The sequence below is a fragment of the Convolutriloba macropyga genome, chromosome 14, assembly GCF_964194025.1.
Source record: "Convolutriloba macropyga chromosome 14, txConMacr16.3, whole genome shotgun sequence".
In the NCBI taxonomy this organism is placed as follows: Eukaryota; Metazoa; Xenacoelomorpha; order Acoela; family Convolutidae; genus Convolutriloba; species Convolutriloba macropyga.
In genome coordinates, this window is record NC_134481.1 from 16,139,081 (window position 1) to 16,158,138 (window position 19,058).

At 36.3% G+C, this 19,058-nt stretch overlaps 1 protein-coding gene across 1 annotated transcript in view; it reads right to left on the minus strand.

Moving 5' to 3' along the window:
* The window catches only part of LOC142353533 (uncharacterized), a 40,527-nt gene that overhangs the window by 3,532 nt on the left and 17,937 nt on the right, over positions 1–19,058 (minus strand). The window contains exons 2-3 of the mRNA XM_075405792.1: positions 14,514–14,995; positions 13,505–13,983 (exon numbers count right to left, since the gene is read on the minus strand). Coding sequence (XP_075261907.1) covers positions 13,505–13,983; positions 14,514–14,995 — 961 coding nt within the window. The remainder of the gene's footprint in view (positions 1–13,504; positions 13,984–14,513; positions 14,996–19,058) is intronic.

Below are 19,058 nucleotides of genomic sequence, written 5' to 3' on the forward strand. Positions count from 1 at the left end.
CCCGTCAAAGTGTCAGTTTCAGTTAACGAATTTTACTTCAATTGATCTAAAATTTTAGCGAGAGGTTGTACTTAGTCTTTCAATTGCATCATCTTTCAATGATCCTCTCCCTACATGTGCTCTTAAACAATTGTGCAACCTTTGGTTACATGTGTTGTCGCTTACCACTGGGGTTTTTTCAAGTCGGTTTAAACATGCGGTTGTCAAGCCAAAACTCAGGAGTCATTGGATGTGGAAATACTTAGTAACTATAGACTTCTCAGAACCTACTTTTTTGAAAGTTTTTTAAAAAGTGGTACATACACAATTTACGTCTCACTTGGAGGAAAACGAATTATTGAGTATAAGGCTGTGAACCACCTTCGATACCATTAACCACCAGCTTCTTTGAAATGTCTGTTACAATCGCTTTGGAAATACTGGAACAGTATTAACATGGTTGGAATATTACCTGTATCAGAGACCACTAAGTGTGCTTATTGAATCTCCTCTTTCAAAGCCTAAGTATCTGACCAGTGGTGTTCCCCAAGGTTCAATATTGGGCCCTGTTCCTTTTAACGTGTTTCTAACACCTTTTTGTGACTTACATGCTGTAAATGAATTAATGTACCAGATGTATGCCGACGACACCCTTCTATGTTTCGAATGCAAATTTGACAATCAAGCTATTCAAGACAATTTGGAACGGCTACTTGATATTCTCTCCAATTGGTTTGCCTCAGCAGGGCTGAAATACCATCCAGACAAAACCGAACTAGTCCTAATGAAAACAGTCAGATCAACATTTTCTTGGAAACGCGTCAAAGTGCTAAACGAAACAGTTGACATAAAATCGGAGTTGAAATCTATGGGGGTTTTTCTTGACGATAGCTTAAACTACTGGAAAAATATAACAGCAGTTACTTCTTCCTTCTATAATCAACTGCAAAAACTGAATAATATGAAGTTTTTGGATCTTGAAAGTCGACATATGCTTAAAAGATTTTGTGTACTAAGTAGACCGGACTATTGCAACTGTTTGCTTGCTGGAGTGTGCGCAAAAAAAACTTATATAAACTTCAGAAAGTACAAAATTATAGTTGCCGCTTTATTTATGGTCTCTGCCCTAGTGCTTCACATGTACGACCTTCACTGGCGAACAATACAGCAGAGAGTGAAAATCAAGGTGTTGCGTTTCGTTTACAAAGCTCTCCTCAACGGATAACTTCTACCTCCTTACTTCAGAGTTTTCTAATTTGAAATTGGAAAGAGATCCTCCGACTTCAGAAATCTTCCAGGCCCTTAAAAACGGACCGCTATTGGTTGTAAGGCCTTTGACCACTATGGAGCAAAAATGTGGAATCAACTACCCGCAGAACTGAGATCAGCAGACAGCCTCATGATTTTCATGAAAAGGAAAACCCATCTGTTCCAACAGCACTAACAAATGAGTTAAAGAGTCGCAATTCAGATTCGAAATTCTGAGTTTTAGAAGGAGTGCATAAACAACTCCGCAAGATGGTAAGGAACTGTTGAACACCAATGGAATTGAATGGAAAAAAAATTCAGGAAATTATCGAAAAATAGTCGAACTTTAAATGCAGCTTTGGATCGATGACAATTCTGAATCGAATTCTATATATCGGTTCTGGAAGCCTCCGATAAAACAAAATCAGCGTTCACTACAATAAGAATACGTATAAACGACTGGTCGTTGCAGTTTCATTTTATTTTTCAAATCGATCACAATAAGGATTTCATGAAAGTTTTGTATGAAAGTCTTTTTGACTAAATTATACCGCAATCACTACCAAAAAAAGTTAAAATGAAAACATAACAGACTAAACGAAGAATTGCTGTCGAACAACTAGTAGGAGCTCTAATGAATTGCAGCCTGCCTCAGTCGGGGGAGGGGGACAGGGAGCCTAAATGAGACAAAAGTGGGCTTCAAATAACCAAATGAGAGGTTAACATATAACACTATTAAGACTTCAAAAAATGGCAACAGTTTCGGCGCACTTTTCATTTGACTTTTAGTATTAAATTGCCTCCAATTGCGTTTAGCTGCTTGAAATTGTGATTGAGAGAGAATTTTAGATCACGCAAAACACAAAAAGTCAAGTGAGTAAAAGTCACTCGAAAAGTCAAAATTGTCAGGCAAAAATTTTGCATAAAAAAGACACACACGTTTACAATAATTGCTATGAACTTCGCTCAAGAGCAATTAAAAAATTACACCAATTTGGGCGCTTTCTTTCATTTGGTAGTGCCACTTGGGTTCTGTCTCATCTTCCATCGGAACAATTGTCTCAAAGTTTTAAAGCATCAACACAACTAGCGAAATGCAAAAAAAGCTGCTATAGCTTTATAAAATAACCTAAGGCGGTTATCTTATTTTGGCGTATAGGAAACAACATACGTCTCCGTGATATTACAGAACGCCAAAACACCAAAGATGGATTGCCTGGGGGATTTTTTGTTCCTTTTCAAGATATATTTCTCCTTTTCTGAAAAAAAATCGCACGATCCTGCCACTGCATATTTAAACTCCAGTCTCATCTTCCATCGGAACATTTATCTCAAAACGTTTTAAAGCACCAACACAACTAGCGAAATGCAAAAAAGCTGTAAATAAAAAGCTTTGTAAATATGTCTCAAACTATAAATGAAAACATTGAAGCCTATGAAAAACTAGAAAAATCTGATTTTGTTGTCACCCCTTTAATTGATTGAGACTAAATGACTTTAAAATTTACCTCAAAACCCTCAAATAGCGAGAAATATTTATTTGACCTGGAATCCTCCTAAGCTAGCAAATTTCACTTAGAGAGAGAGGAACGCGTGACCAAAACATTCACGAGAAAAAACAGAACACTTTGTTACAATGTGAAAAATTAAATGACGCACGCAAGTCGGTCAAAGAATTGCATGAAAGAATGAACAAGCACAATTTTTAGGTTGATGTAATGTCGTAATTTGCAACAAAAATTTTGAATTAACAAAAGAAGAAGACCAATAATATCTCGGTTCAGCTATCCCAGACCCAAAAAAATCCACAATAAAAACAAAAACACGTGTTCATAAAAAGCTGACTTTTAAGCGGCATTTAATGATTTTTAACATTCAGAAATCTTCTATGCCCTTAAAAACAGACTGCTATAGGTTATAAGGCCTTTGACCACTATGGAGCAAAAATGCGGAATCAACTACCCGCAGAACTGAGATCAGCAGACAGCCTCATGGTTTTCAAGGCTTTCATGAAAAAATGAAAACCCATCTGTTCCAACAGCACTATTACAAATGATGTTAAAGAGTCGCAATTCAGATTCAAAATTCTGAGTTTTAGAAGAGGTGCCTAAACGACTCCGCAGGATGGTAAGGAACTGTTGAACATCAATGGAATTGAATGGAAAAAAATTCAGGAAGATATCGAAAAGTAGTCGAACTTTAAATGCAGCTTTGGATCGATGACGACAAGTCTGAATCGAATTCTATATATCGGGTTCTGGAAGCCTACGATAAAACCAATCAGCGTTCACTACAATAAGAATACGTATGTACGACTGGTCGTTGCAGTTTCATACTATTTCTTATAACTCAACTTTCTTTCCTGAGAGTCAGTGTTTCATTTAAACAGTGAGAAATTGGAATTCAAAACAAGTCTCAACTTCTGTCAAATTAAAGGGACGCAATTTTTCAAATCGATCACAATAAGGATTTCATTAAAGTTTTGTATGAAAGTCTTTTTGACTAAATTATACAGCAATAACTACCAATAAAATTTAAAATGAAAACATAACAGACTAAACGAAGAATTGCTGTCGAACAACTAGTGGGAGCTCTAATGAATTGCAGCCTGCCTCAGTTGGGGGATAGGGGACAGGGAGCCTAAATGGGACCAAGAAGTTCAATAGTGGGCTTCAAATAACCACATTCGAGATTAACATATACCACAAAGATTTCAAAAAATGGCAACAGTTTCGACGCATTTTTCATTTGACTTTTAGTATTAAATTGCCGCCAATTGAGTTTAGCTGCTTGAAATTGATTGAGAGAGAATTTTAAATCATGCGAAACACAAAAAGTCAAGGGCGTAAAAGTCACTCGAAAAGTCAAAATTATCAGGCAAAAATTTTGCATAAAAAAGACACACACACACGTTTACAACAATTGTTATGAACTTCGTTCTAGAGCAATTTAAAAATTACACCAATATTGGCGCTTTTTTCATTTGGTAGTGCCACTTGAGCTCTGTCTCATCTTCCATCGGAACATTTGTCTCAAAACGTTTTAAAGCATCAACACAACTATCAAAATGCAAAAAAAAGCTGTTATAGCTTTATAAAATAACCTAAGGCGGTTATCTTATTTTGGCGCATAGGAAACAACTTACGTCTCCTTGATAATACAGAACACCAAAAAAAACCAAAGATGGATTGCCTGGGGAATTTTTTGTTCCTTTTCAAGATATATTTCTCCTTTTCTGAAAAAAAAATCGCACGATCCTGCCACTGCATATTTAAACTCCAGTCTCATCTTCCATCGGAACATTTGTCTCAAAACGTTTTAAAGCATCAACACAACTAGCAAAATGCAAAAAAAAGCTGTCATAGCTTTGTAAATATGTCTCAAACTATACATGAAAACATTGAAGCCAATGAAAAACTAGAAAAATCTGATTTTGTTGTCTACCCTTTAATTGATTGAGACTAAATGACTTTAAAATTTACCTCAAAAGCTTCAAATAGTGATAAATATTTATTTGACCTGCAATCCTCCTAAGCTAGCAAAATTCAATTAGAGAGAGGAAAGCGTGACCAAAACATTCACGAGAAAAAACGGAACACTTTGTTACAATGTGAAAAATTAAATGACGCACGCAAGTCGGTCAAAGAATTGCATGAAAGAATGAACAAGCACAATTTTGAGGTTGACGTAATGTCATAGTTTGCGACAAAAATTTAGAATTAACAAAAGAAGAAGACCAATAATATCTCGGATCAGCTATCGCAGACCCAAAAAAATCCACAATAAAAAGAAAAAGACGTGTTCATAAAAAGCTGACTTTTAAGCGGCATTTAATGATTTTTAACATTCGACTGACAATATACCCGGAACAGTATCGTAAAAGAAAAAATCATTGATCAATTTTATGTATGTCAGTGTCCTTTGAATTTTTGGCAGATCGTCAAAACAATTTTTTGGCAGATCGTCAAAACAATTTCTTGGCAGATCGCGAACAATAAGCAGAGTTTGTGCAAAATCACGCGAAAAAGTGATTGTTGTCGGTTAATGGGAACGCAGAGACAAATCTTGTAAACGAATAGTTAAATTAGAAATAATGGTTGACAACTGGCGATTAACACGAAATTCAGTCCATATTTATTACCCGAAACTACCGCACTTTTACATTCATGGTGATCACCTTTAATTTATAACTTCCTTGACTTCAATGACATCCGATTTTAACTAGCTAGTTACTCTGATAATTTACTTCTCTAAAAGATCAAGGGTCATCATATCACCTATAACAACATGAAAAGTTGGGGACAAATCTAGTATAAATAGCACGTGTTAGCTCCTTGTTGCATTCACTCATTTCATAAATAACCAAGATGTAAATCAGCACGTGGATGAGGTACGTATATTTTTCCATACTTTAAACAATTAACATTATACTTTCAACACTCCTCCTATCATGTTAAGTGTTTGTTCCGAGAAGGACATCACGAAAAAGTGATACTTTGGTCCTCCCCAATGCTTTTGAAAAGTGTGTCTGCCGGCATGCGATCGGTAGGTAAGTAGTTTAGCTCTAATAGTCGACTTTGGACTAAATTCCGAACGAAGTGCACTTTTAATGAAAAGTGCTTTGTCTTTCCGTGATTCATCGAATTTTTACTTAGAGCAATACAAGCTTGGTGGTCTACAAAGACGTTTACTGGCTGCTGGATTTCTAAATCTAATTCTCGTTATAGGTTAACTGAATGTACTGCTTCTTTACTGGCCTCTACTACGGCGTTAAGCTCAGCCTCAGCTGTTGAAGTAGATACACACTTTTGTAACTTGCTAGCCCAACTGATTGCACCTGAACTATTATTAAGTTTAAAACAAAAACCACTTGTACTTTTTCTATTGTCTATGTTGCCTGCCCAATCTGAGACTGAAAATCCTGTTAACTCCAGTTTCTCACTTTTTCTAAAAACCATCACATCTTCTCTGATTTTGTACCTTTTAGGTAACGTAAACACCCTTTTGCCGCATTCCAATGTCGCCTTCCAGGATTTTCAACAAACGAACTCAAAAAATTGGCTGCGTGCTCAATATCTGGTCTACTTGTTAATGCCAAATAGTTCAAACATCCCACTATACCCCTATAATCACATGATTGCATTTCTCTATGCTCATTGCTGCCTATTTCTGGTGAATCTAATTTTGATAGTTTCAGGCTAACATCTAAAGGTGTTTCCAGTGTCTTTGATTCGCTCATGTTAAACTTCTCTAGTAATTTTTCTACATATGCTTCTTGGCTTAGCATAATTTCGTTTTGTGTTCGCTCAATTTTTATATTTAAGAACCAGCTAAGATCTCCATAACTGCTAATTTGAAATTGCTAACTTGAAACTTTATTTTTAAAGTTTTCACAAAAGTCTTCCTGCAATCCTAATATCACCATATCATCTACCCAAAGACACACTAATCCCTCTATACCATTTCCGCCTTTCTTTATAAAAAGACACTCATCTTGAATAGCCGGTGTGAAACCTAATTGGTTGAGAAAAGTTTTGATTGTTAAGTACCAATTTCTACCGGACTGTTTCAATCCATATAAACTTTTTCTTAGCTTACAAATTAATGGATTTCCTTGCTTGTCAAACTTTTCAAACCCTTCGGGCTGTTGCATAAAGATTTCTTCTTCGCTGTCAGCGTTTAAGTATGCTGTTTTGATATCCATTTAATTTAACTCGGTGTTTTTATATACTGCGTAGCTTATCAGTACTCGAATTACTGAGAGGCGTGTTGTTGGTGAGTAGGTTTCGTTGTAATCCCGACCTGGAACTTGGCTAAGTCCTTTTGCTACGAAACTTACCTTATACCTTGTTATCTCCCCACTAGGACCAAACTTAAGAGCAGTGCCAGCGGCTACCAATGGGTTTATTTCCTTTGTTCTCTACCAATTCCCAAACTTTATTTTCCACTAATGAGTTGTATTCCAACTTCATTGCCTCGTACCAGTTTTTATCCCTAATTGCTTCATCAATAGACTTAGGTAGCAATTCGTTGTTAACAATTTCACCAAGGAAAGCTACCGGGTTTAAATCTCTATCACCATCTGAATGATGCTTGTTCTTCTTTTCTTTGACTTCAATAAATATTTCGTTTTCGTTGAAAGTTACATTGCGAGATTTTCTAACCTTAAAGACCCCTTTGTCAATTGGAATACCTACCAGATAAGTCTTACTATTGTCTGAAGACCCTAAGAATATTCCTTTTTGAGAAGTTCTATCAATCTTACCACGAAAATTTTTTTCAACATGAACGAAAGCTGAACAATCAAACACTTTAATTGATTCTAAGATAAGTTTCTTCTTGTACATTGCCTCAAAAGGTGTCTTCTGAATACCTGAATGGAAAGAAAAACTTTTAATCTCACTTGCCATGTTAAGTGCATATGGCCAATACTCTTTTTCTAAACCTGACTGCTCTAAAAGACATCTAGCCATTGGGGTGATTGTCCCCCAATTCCTCTCAACCTTTCCGTTTTCTTGTGGTGTATACGGTGCCGAGAACTCAAGCCTAACGCCTTTTCGTCTACATAAATGTTTTATGTCATTTGACACATATTCCCCTGCACCGTCACAAACTAAGGTTCCTGGTTGTCCTATGTCTGCAAAGAACTGTTCAACTTTTTCAAAGGCCTCGTCCCTTGTCCTCAAAAAAATATAGTTTCTGATATCTGCTAAAACTATCCACGAACCCTATTGCATACCTATGACCATCAACCGTTTCCGGTTGGATGGGCCCTAATATGTCGGTATGAACAATTTCTAAGACTTCACTTGCTCTTGTTCCTGAGTCTCTTGGTACTGGAAGTTTCTTTGATTTATTTAGCTGACATATTTCACAGTTTGCTAAATCATGCTCGTTTACTTTTAGCCCCACTGCGTGATCTTTTAATTTGTATATGTCCTCAACATTGTTATGACCCAAACGCTTATGCCACAAACTAAGGGGATCTCCATTTGCTAAGTTGCACTGCTCGCCGTAATCAATGTTGTGCCAGATAAATAAACTATCTCTTTCCTCGAAAGGGAAAACTGTTCCGTTCTTAGTTCGTATTTCTAAAGTCCCACCAAAGACGACCTCATTGCCTGTTGCTCTAAGTTTTGACACTGATATCAGATTCCTTGTGTTGTTGGGAACAAGCAGCGCATTATTTAATCTTATTTTTCGCGCTAAACCATTGGAATCCAAAACCCTAATTTCAACTGTTCCTTTCCCACTAATTAAACTTTTACTGCTGTTTGCATTAGTGATGGTACCAGAATACTCCTTGTCTATATCTATGAATAAACTTTCATCTTTAATCATATGACTGGTAGCACCTGAGTCTAAAACTAGCTCATTTGCAAGGTTGTTTTCCGACGTTTGAAAGAAGGAAAAGATCTCTTCTTCTTCTTCTTCTAAATTCTGCTCCTCAACTAAATTTTGCGTGCCCCTCTGGTTGGTTTTCCTGCTTTGACTTACAAACTTTTTCTCATGTTTCTGTTGTTTTCTACAAAATTTAGCTATATGTCCGTGCTCACCACACTTAAAACATTTCATTTGAGAAGCTTTGGTTTGTTCAGGAATCGTTTTCTTAAACCTACATTCTTTTGCGATATGTCCCATTTTCTCGCATTTGAAACATTTCCGTTCCTTATTAAAGAATACGCTCTCTGTTTCGGTTTTTACATTTTCATTATCGAAGTTTATCAGGTCTCGTTTTATTTCCTCTAAAGTTTTCTCGTCTTTGCTGTATTTCACGAGTGTTGCGAAATTTTCATATTCCTTCGGTAGCCCTTTTAGAATTATTGACACAAACATTTTTTCACTAATTCCTTCATTTACTAGTGTTAAGTTGTATTGCATATCATCTGCTCTGTTGAGATAATCTACTATACTCTCACTTGAAGTCTTCCTAAGGCTAGTTAATTGCGCTATCAGTTTGTGTAGCTGGGGTCTCTCAAAACTTTTGAAGCGTTTACACAGTACATCCCAAGCTCTAGTACCATCACCCTTATGTGGTCTAAGAAAAAGAACTGATGTTTTGTCTAAAGCCTGAACTAACTCGTACTACAATGTCTTCTTTTTCTCTTCTAGTTCTTCCCTCCCTTTTTCTATAGCTTGCCTACGTTGCTCCTCCGAAGAATTATTTCTAACAGCTGCCACACAATCTAGATAGTTGGCTTCTCCACTAGGAACTTTACCAAGTTTTAAAGAGTGCATACGAGCCTCAAACTTCAGCAAAATACAAGAAATCATCCTCACGCCCGCTGAATACCAATCTTTCTAATTTTGAGCTCATTGTTAGGCCTGTCTTACTTTCGTTTTATTTCCGTTCGCCTCAAATTAACTCTTTAGCTTTAATTGTTCCCTACTGAACCAAAGACTTATGATGCCCCTCCTTTGTTTTTCTAAGCTAGTACTGCTCTAGGTAAATTTTCTTTTGTAAAAAGGGTCGAGCTGTGAAAAAAATCTTGTTCGGACTTAGATCAAAACTCCTTTCCTTTCTACGCGTGTTTGAATCTGTTTCTTGTTGGTGTTGGTGGCTGTGTTATAGGGCGACGAAGCGGTGCGTCGTTATGTTCGTGTATCCAAAAATTGCTTTTTAGCAACAGGTTAGCACTTGTTGTAATATGGTAGCACTTGTTAGAAAAAAAACACTAAGCAAAAAGAGTTTGGTCGACTAAATTAATCTAGAAGTTGGTGTTCTGTTCGAGTTCTGTAATATCCTTGACAAAATCGAAAGCAGGACATTGACATTGAGCCAAGGTTTTTCTGCCGCGATTAAGCACGATGAGAATACCAACGCCCTCCGAGGATAATGTACTCGAAACCTAATCCTAGTCCTAATTAAGAAATGTTTTACCACCATTTTTTGTGTCTTTCGACCAAACTTGTATCTTACAGAAGCACAGCACACACAATTGAAAAAGAAACAGTTGTTTAAGCTGAGCTGTTCTCAACTATACTAAGCAATCCTGGTTCCCCGACAGCTCTGTTATACAATTGATCCTCCGCGCTCCTTTTTGATCCCCCACAACAGCTCCACTCACTCTTGACTTCACAAGCAGAATCCACTGCTTAGCTACACACACTTAGCACTCCACGATTGAAGTCCCCCGACCAGGTACACAAGCTCTCGACTCAACAGATGAAGTCCCCCAACCAGCTTCACAAACTGCTCACTTCACAAGTGAAGTCCCCCAACCACTTACAAAAGCTTCCAACTCCACAATTGAAGTCCCCCAACCAGTTACACAAGCTTCTTACTCTTGCTTCTTCTGGTCTCACTTGGCCACTTCTTGACTACAAGGCTTGTCTCTCCTTGTCTTCTCTGTCTTCCTCCCCCAGTGATTTCAGCGATCCTCTTATGTAGAAATAATGGTTGACAACTGTGGCGATTAACACGAAATTCAGTCCATATTTATTGCCCCAAATTACCGTACTTTTACATTCATGGTGATCACCTTTAATTTATAACTTCCTTGACTTCTTATGACATCCGATCTTAACTAGCTATTTACTCTGATAATTTACTTCTCTAAAAGATCAAGGGTCATCATATCACCTATTACAATATAAAAAGTTGGGGACAAATCTAGTATAAATAGCACGTGTTAGCTCCTTGTTGCATTCACTCATTTCATAAATAACCAAGATGTAAATCAGCACGTGGATGAGGTACGTATATTTTTCCATACTTTAAACAATTAACATTATACTTTCAATACTTTCAATTTTTGGCAGATCGTCAAAACAATTTTTTGGCAGATCGCGAACAAGAAGCAGAGTTTGTGCACAATCACGCGAAAAAGTGATTGTGACACCATATGGTTGTAACAAAAATGATGAAGAAAAAATCATAGGACAAGTCCTGACCAACTATTCGAAGAATTCTTATCTTCTACAAAAAAAACTAGACCTAGAATGGACTATGAGTGGATTGAAAAAAAAAGAGAAAAAAATCAGTCAAAAAATCCAAACAACAGTGAAAACAAGACAAATTGTCGCACGTGAAAAAATCACAATAGAGGAAAACTAGTTTTTGTTCAAACACCGTTTTCTTACTCTACTTAAAACTTAGAGCGAAAAATTGCACGCCTCGAAAAAACTCGCTTTTTCGCTCCACCTCCTGTTTCGGCGTTATCAAAATCATTAATCCAATTTGACTTCAGAAATCATAAAAATTTGAACAGATCTTAAAAAACCATATTCGGAAGAATTCCGGAAACGACTCGAAGAAAACTGATTGTCCTACTAATCACTAATCAATTGAAACAATGACCTGAAAAAAGAACAGTGAAAAAGTATCTGATCACAGAAAATGATAAAAGCATTTGATAAAAATTTCTTTACAAGTTGCAACTCCAAAACAACATTTGGCAGAAGACCACGCAACACGATTAAAAATAACTTACATAACGACTAAAAATTGACAGAAAAACTGGCATAAGGGAAAAGAATTCAGAAAAAATTCAAAATTTAGCTACAAATTTATTGTTAATTTTCCAACATGCTACTTCCAAAACATTATATAAAACAGAGTTTATTATAATTTCTGATCAAGCATACACCAATCCAATACCTTGCCGAGTTATACAATAAAAAGCTGCGAAATATACAGAAAATGTTGAAATTTGTGTTATCTTTTATTGAAAAGTGCAGTACTCCAGTAACGCACTGCACCACCTCTAGAAAAATTGTGAATAAAATATTAAACAGTAAAAATTAGGGAAAAGCACAAAATCAGAATAAATTAGCAAAAATAAGCAAAGAAAACAGACGAAAATCCACAAAAATCTGCATTAAAATTACTCAATCATCTTCACCAAATCCACTCAAAACAAAAATCAAAACCATCAAAAAGCAGCAAAAACAACTACTTTAAACACTTGAGATCCTCAATAGCTGAAAAAATTTTAAGAATAGAAGAAGCATCTAAAAACAACTTGAAATAAGAATTTAGAAAAACTCGGAAATTTTCGATATTACGAGAGCAGATAGAGCCAAAAAAAGTCCATTGGATAAAGTAGAGTATTGAAATGCTTGCAAAACAATAGTCAAGTCATAATAGGCTAAAAAAATTTATCTAAGATTAGAAAAACAAAAACCTGCAAAACTTAAGAAAAATTATTGAAGATTACTGTTTATTGTCATTTTTCTCCACAAAAACCATTTAATACCAATAATACTGTAATCACTCGGTATCGAAAAATTACTCAAGTAATAACTGTCTATTCAAATCCCACACAAAGTAGTTGAACAAAACAAAAAGCGCCTAAAATTCAGCAAAACGGCTGAAAAACTTGCAAATTGGTATGAAAATCAAATTAATTACCAGAAACCTTCAAAGCACTATCAAAAGCCGCACGTGAACAATAAATTTCGCTCGCTTACAGAAATTTTATGACACCTCATTTCTCGCTCTCTGGAAAACAGCAGTATGAACAAAAAACTACTTTTTTCGCTCTACTGTTCAATTTTGTTCAGCTAAAAAACCACTCGTTTGAGAGCGTTTCATTTCCTGCTTCAAAATTCACTCCAATAAAAGTGATTAAAAAGGACTTGTCCAATACTTCTCTTCGAGTCGTAAAAAGACAATACAATTCAATGCAATTCAGATTGTTTGAATTGTAAAAACAAAGGGAAGGCCAATAATAGCCTCAGCTATCGTTTGGCGGCTATTAAAAACTACTGCCGAACTTCAAATGGTATTGCTCATAAATCAGACGAGAGTACAAAATATGGTCAGGCAAATAAACATCCGAGCGTTGAAAACCAATGAACAAATGAAGTCCAAATAGTCATAAGACTAGGACAAACATTAAGCACAGTGCTCACTTCTCATATTTGAAGTGAAAAATGAATTCAAATTCGGCTCACTTTTCATTTTAGTTTTGAAAGTAAACTGCCCTCAAATAAGTTGAGCTGCCTGAAAATGTGAATGAGAGAGCAATTTATAACAAGCACAATTAAAAAACGTCACTTAAAAAGTAACTTGCATTGAAAAAGACGCGACTACAATTAAGGCAAAGGCTTCAAACTTCGTTTGAGAGCATCTAGCTTTATGAATATGAGGAGGGCCATTTAAAAAATTATTCATCACCTCTATCCTAGAACATCAATCAATGATTCAACAACAACAAACATCAAGCAGGTAGCATTCCTCGCAATAGCACCCAGTCATCCGGTCCCAACCTTAACGTAAAATAGCCAGACGGAGCTTAAATTATATTATTCTTCCAATCAGTTAATATCTAACCTTCATATGTTCCTCCAAAGCAGCGGGTACAAATGGTCTCAGGATATCACTACAGTCTTGTAGACAGCTCTTTATAGCCTTGTTACTGATTTCAATAGGCCCAACATCCAAATATCGGTACCTTCTTTTCCTCCTGTTACCGTCAACCGGTTGGGTCTCCAGCACTGATAAATCGGGGAAACGCCGGACTGAAGCCTCACTGAACCGGGTTCCAGGAATTGAATCGCGTTTGGAGCCACGTGGCGGAGCCTCCACCGGTTCCACAACTGTGACAGCTGGTGTGATCTTCCGTCGATTTTTGACTTCTAGTACTTCTGCACTCTGACTGGCTCGTACAACAGGTGTTTCAATACTAAGCGTGACCGACAGTCCAGCATTGAAAATGTTGATGTTGTTAGATAACGCAGTATCCTGAAGATTTGAGTCTTGCAGAGGTTCTTGTAAATTAGATTCCTTCGGTCTCGAGGTCGCAACTTCACCTGTAACATATAAGACGAAAATTAGCCATACTTGCTTTCGTCCATCTCATACTGTACAATCGCTTGTTGATTAAATGAGTTTTAATTATATTTCCTATCTCATTTCCGTGATTTCATAAACAATGCACAATTTTCTCTCATCTTCATCTCTGATAGTTCCAGTTCCTTTCTCCCGCAGGAAAAGGGAACGATCTCCGTCAAAAATATCCTAAACGTCCCCTGAAAGAATCTTGCATTGATTTATAGTAATGGAGGAAAGGAGCATATTAGGCTTCATTGTCCATTATAAAAAAACTTGCTGGCATCTCGTCACTAAATTTATGGACTTCAGCTCCATATTAACAGCAACTTATTCAATTAAATTTTGACTCCGTTTTATGGGACACTGGTTTGAGACATAACCAGCTAGTTTCATAGCGTCTAAGTAGCGTCAACTATTTCATATCTTTGTCTCCGACAAGTTTCCATATACTTTCTCCTTGAAAACGAACAGTCTAAAATTATAAGATGAACAAATTTTTTTAACTAACACGTATCAGAGATCACCACATTCTGTCTTTCCAGATTCTCCTTGCCAGTTATCATTTCATCAACAACAGGAGGTTTGGACTTAAATTTAGCAAACACCTCAGTTTCCGAGAATCGACCTGAACCACTACTCTCGCTGCCACTATCGCTCAACGTACTCAACGGTGCTCTTTTCCCTGGCAATCTCTTCAGACTATCTCTCGCGGCACCTTCGGCTATACCATCACCGGTCACCATGTGTTGGTCCTGGAGCTCAATAAGTCCCAAGAGGTCCAACGATTGCTGCATCTCAGGAGGAACATCCGATACCCTGTTGGGATCCGGAATTAATCCTGACGTGGAGGGATTCAGGAACTCGGCAATGACGTCAGTGGATTTGTTCATGAGGACCCACTGCTGTTGTATCTCCTGTTCTGTGAGGGGTCGGTCATCAGGATGTAGACCTTGGCCCTCTTTTGGCCAACAGTAGATACCAGATGATTTCCTGCAACATACAAAGGAGTAACTAACCCCTTAAACGTTTTACCTCATAAGAATGCAATTGGCAATAAGACGAACTCCCTAAAATCCAGGTATCATCAAGTTCTTCGAAAAAATGTAGGGCCCAGATTAACCACTTTTCAAATGATATCCACAAACTTCTACTCATTACATGAATTAGGACTATAGAACGTTAAGATGAGGACTGTCAAAAGGATTGGAGACTAATTTCATTAAAACAATATAAACCCGGTTCCAAGTAGTATAGATAGATAGTTTGATTCAACGGGTCATTAAAAAAGAATTTGCTGCAAACCGTTGCAATTATTGACGGAGTTTCAGATTAAAATCTTTATTGGCTCCTAAATAAACAACGCAGTCTGATTGTTTTAAGATACTTGCAATTCCCTATCAGTTCAAATTTTGTAAAACAACCCAATGTCCTGATTCGTCGAAAAGGTAAAAACGGCTACCAAAAAACAATCACTGAATTTCTGCAATTAGGTGCCTTTTAGAATATTCGACCTAATATCTCAAAGTTAACTCATGTGTGTGTGCAGATTTATCAAAAAATGGGATGAAGATCTCTCGACTGGAAAAATTTATTCAGTCTTTATAGGGTCACCTAGCGAAATTAAAACCTAGATAAAACGATTTCTCGGTGATATTAGTACCTCTCTAAAGAAGAGGTCTAAAAGTACTTTGTCCCGGAGCTTTCCGATGTTCAATTCTATACCGGAAATCAATTCCAACAAGATGGGACTGAATATAGTTAAAAACCAGGTGAATTGAATGAAGATCAACAGTCGAACGATTAAGATGCGCAATTTACAACCTCACAGAAAATTAGGTCTCGGCAACATATTTTGTTTGTTTTAACAAGCTTCTGCAAAAAAAGGTGATACTTTATAAGTTAAGCTAGAAAAAGCGAGGAAAAAAGTACTTCCGTTTCCTGAGGAACCCAAAATGCCGGATCAACCTTCCAAATTTTGTCTGTAGTTGTCTACTTTTAGACTTAAACAACAATTGAACTAGAATTAGACTTCAGCCAACATAAAATACACATGGAATTCTTAAAACGATATCGAAGTCGCCAAACTTAGATTGAATTCCGATTCAAAGTGAAATGTCTTTTAAACTCCGTACTATGCATAGGCAGTACAATTTGGTAAGAAAATCATACCAAATTCGGAGTTATATTTTATATAACTTTAGCAAAACCAACATTTTGCATGATTTTCTTAATAACCATAAAATCACCTCCAATTATCTTGGACAATGAGACAGCGTAAAATCCATTTTCTCCGTGTCCTCCTTTCAATACAGCGTTCACACGACACTTTATTAAAAATTCTGAATTTTTTACAAACTTTCAGTATTATTGTACGCTGAAGCAATTAATTTCGTATTATTTGCCGCGTTTATTTCCATTGTGTTTTAAACTTGGCCGCGTGACAGCCAAGTTTATCACTTGTCTCCCACCTGTTTGCAGAACGTTTCTTTAAAAGCATATTAATAAAAATGAAAGACTGAAAATAGAAATGAAAATGATTTCTGTAGAAATGAAAGACTGTAGAAATGAAAATGATTTCATCTAAAATGTTGAAGCAGCGCCAAAAGGTTTTAAACGAAACCAGAATCTCTTGGACGTAATAAAAACATAGTATAACATCCTTACTTAGAGGTAGTCTATCTCAAATAACCAGATACCAGGTTTTTAGGCTCCTTTGCTAACACAAGGAAAAATTTACAGCAGATGTAAACTCATTAAAACCAAAGACTAAAATTTCTTTTATCATAGAGTCGCGGCGGAGACAAATTAATTGGAATTTTACAAGTTGAGACGTTAAACCTAAGCGGTCTAGGAAATTGAACAGTACAAACTGTTAGATTAAGTAGCGCCAGACATCTATAATGACAATATGTCACGCCCCTATTTCGTCCCTCATAGTTACGTGATGATATTCCTTAAAATATCCATAAATAAGTGATATAAATTAATCAATATTCATTTAGTTTCAAGGCCATTTATAGCTAACATTTCCATCTAGGCCTGTAACCTCTAATTTGTTTATGTTTACAAAAAACAACCGCAGAGTGACAGTTTATCAGCAAACATATCAAGTGCCTAAAAGCCTCAATATTTACTTTTTTGAGTTTCTTGATGATAAATTCACATGATCAGTAAATAACTTCATGAGAGATTATGTACTTGGTGAAGTAATTATTCTGATAAAGTAGGTGCTAATACGGAATTGTATATGTACTGAACAAACACCAAGAGACGTACAAAAGCCGGAAATTGCCCAACTTGTAGATCAGTAAATATTTACGAAGGACCAATACAACTCAAGGCACAGTCCTGCGGAACCCACTATCAGCAGAACACCGGAGAACCAGCCTGAAAATCAGTTGCCTATCATCTCATAAAACTTGATAAAACTTGAGAAACTTCTTGTTAAAATTATTAAACAATTCTTGCTAAAATAATTAAAGATTGAACTGGAAATTCTCTTGAAAACCTCCAAGTTTGATAAACTAAGTTACAGAAGAAATAGCGACTAACTTAACACTGAAATGCAAGGCAAACTAGTGAATATATCACGCATCTGAACCGCTCAATAAAAGGCTATTACTAGCTAATTTTATTTAAATTATATCCGCTAAAAATCGCACTGTGAAACACCAAAATAAGTCCTTGTAAAATGCCAATTATTCAAGTCAATTACATCTAATATAAACCTCAATAACACCACAAGGAACACCATTAAAAATCAGTGCGTAACATGGTGACAGGAGTTATTAACTGTTTCCCAGTTTAACGGACCGAAATTCCAAATAATTCTTTGATAAATTCGACATTTTCTTTCTTCTCTTCGACATTTTCTTCTTTCGCTTTTCCTTCATTACCTTAAGAGCCTCCAATCATCCTGATCAGCATCCAGCACATCCTTCCCGAGCAAGACAATAATGCAGAAAGCAGTAACAAAGGAAAGAATGGGTGGAAACTGTGTTTGTGTCTTTGTGGACTAAGTGTAACAATAATTCAAAAGCGTTTGAGTGGACAATAACTGGAACAAACTCAACCACAGCCGCCACAACGGACAAAAACAACACAGGGTATTTGCAAGCGATGATATTGTGAGTAAATGAATTTGTAAAATTAACTTTGGTGCTTTATTTATGTCAATTTATAAAGAACAAATTCTCCCCGCTATTAATAATTGCCGAGCTTCCCCCAATTTTGTTGAACATATTGAAGGAAATAACATCAATTACACCCATAACAGCAATAAAACACAAGCTCAGATAGTAAGCGCTTTTTCCTCCTCAGCTTATAAATCCATCGTTATTTATGTGCTAGATAAAGACGATAAACGTGTAGCAATTTATTGGACAGCAAAAAGTTTAAATCAGAAATCTCGCAAATTTGGACTTATCCGTCACAAACTTCAATCTGATAAATAAATTAACCTTGATAACATCATCACTGATTATCAGATAACATCAGAATAATAAATTACTGAAACCATAACTTAATTATTAACTAAAAAAGAGGGCAAAACAAAAGTTTAAACAAAAATAAAAAACAATTATATTTTATTTCCCCACCCAGCTCCGGAGGTTAATGAATCAAACAGTGACTTCGGTCAATTATGCTGTTGCCTATCTGAGTGCAGCTTCCACAAGGCCTGTGCGGTCGTGGTCCCCACGAATTTTCCTAAACTAAGGGGCACTCTTTAGAGGTGAGACTTCGGCGGCCCATACGGCTTCAACGATATAAGTCTGACGATTCGACCGGAGCTTTAGGAATAGGTCTATAAGCAGCCCTTCTTTATTATTTATAGAACGAATGGTTTCAGTAGTTTCTTTTCTGATATTCTTGTGCTATTCATTTAACTGTTTTCATCTCTTAAAACCCCTTAATCTCTACATTAAGTTAAGTTAAGTGTGCTATCTAATACTTTAGAACGAAAGTAAGACTGATTGAACGGAAAGTATATAATCTAATCGGGTAAAAAGCAAAATGGCACACGCGCAGATCAACATCACGCCTTTTTCTGGAT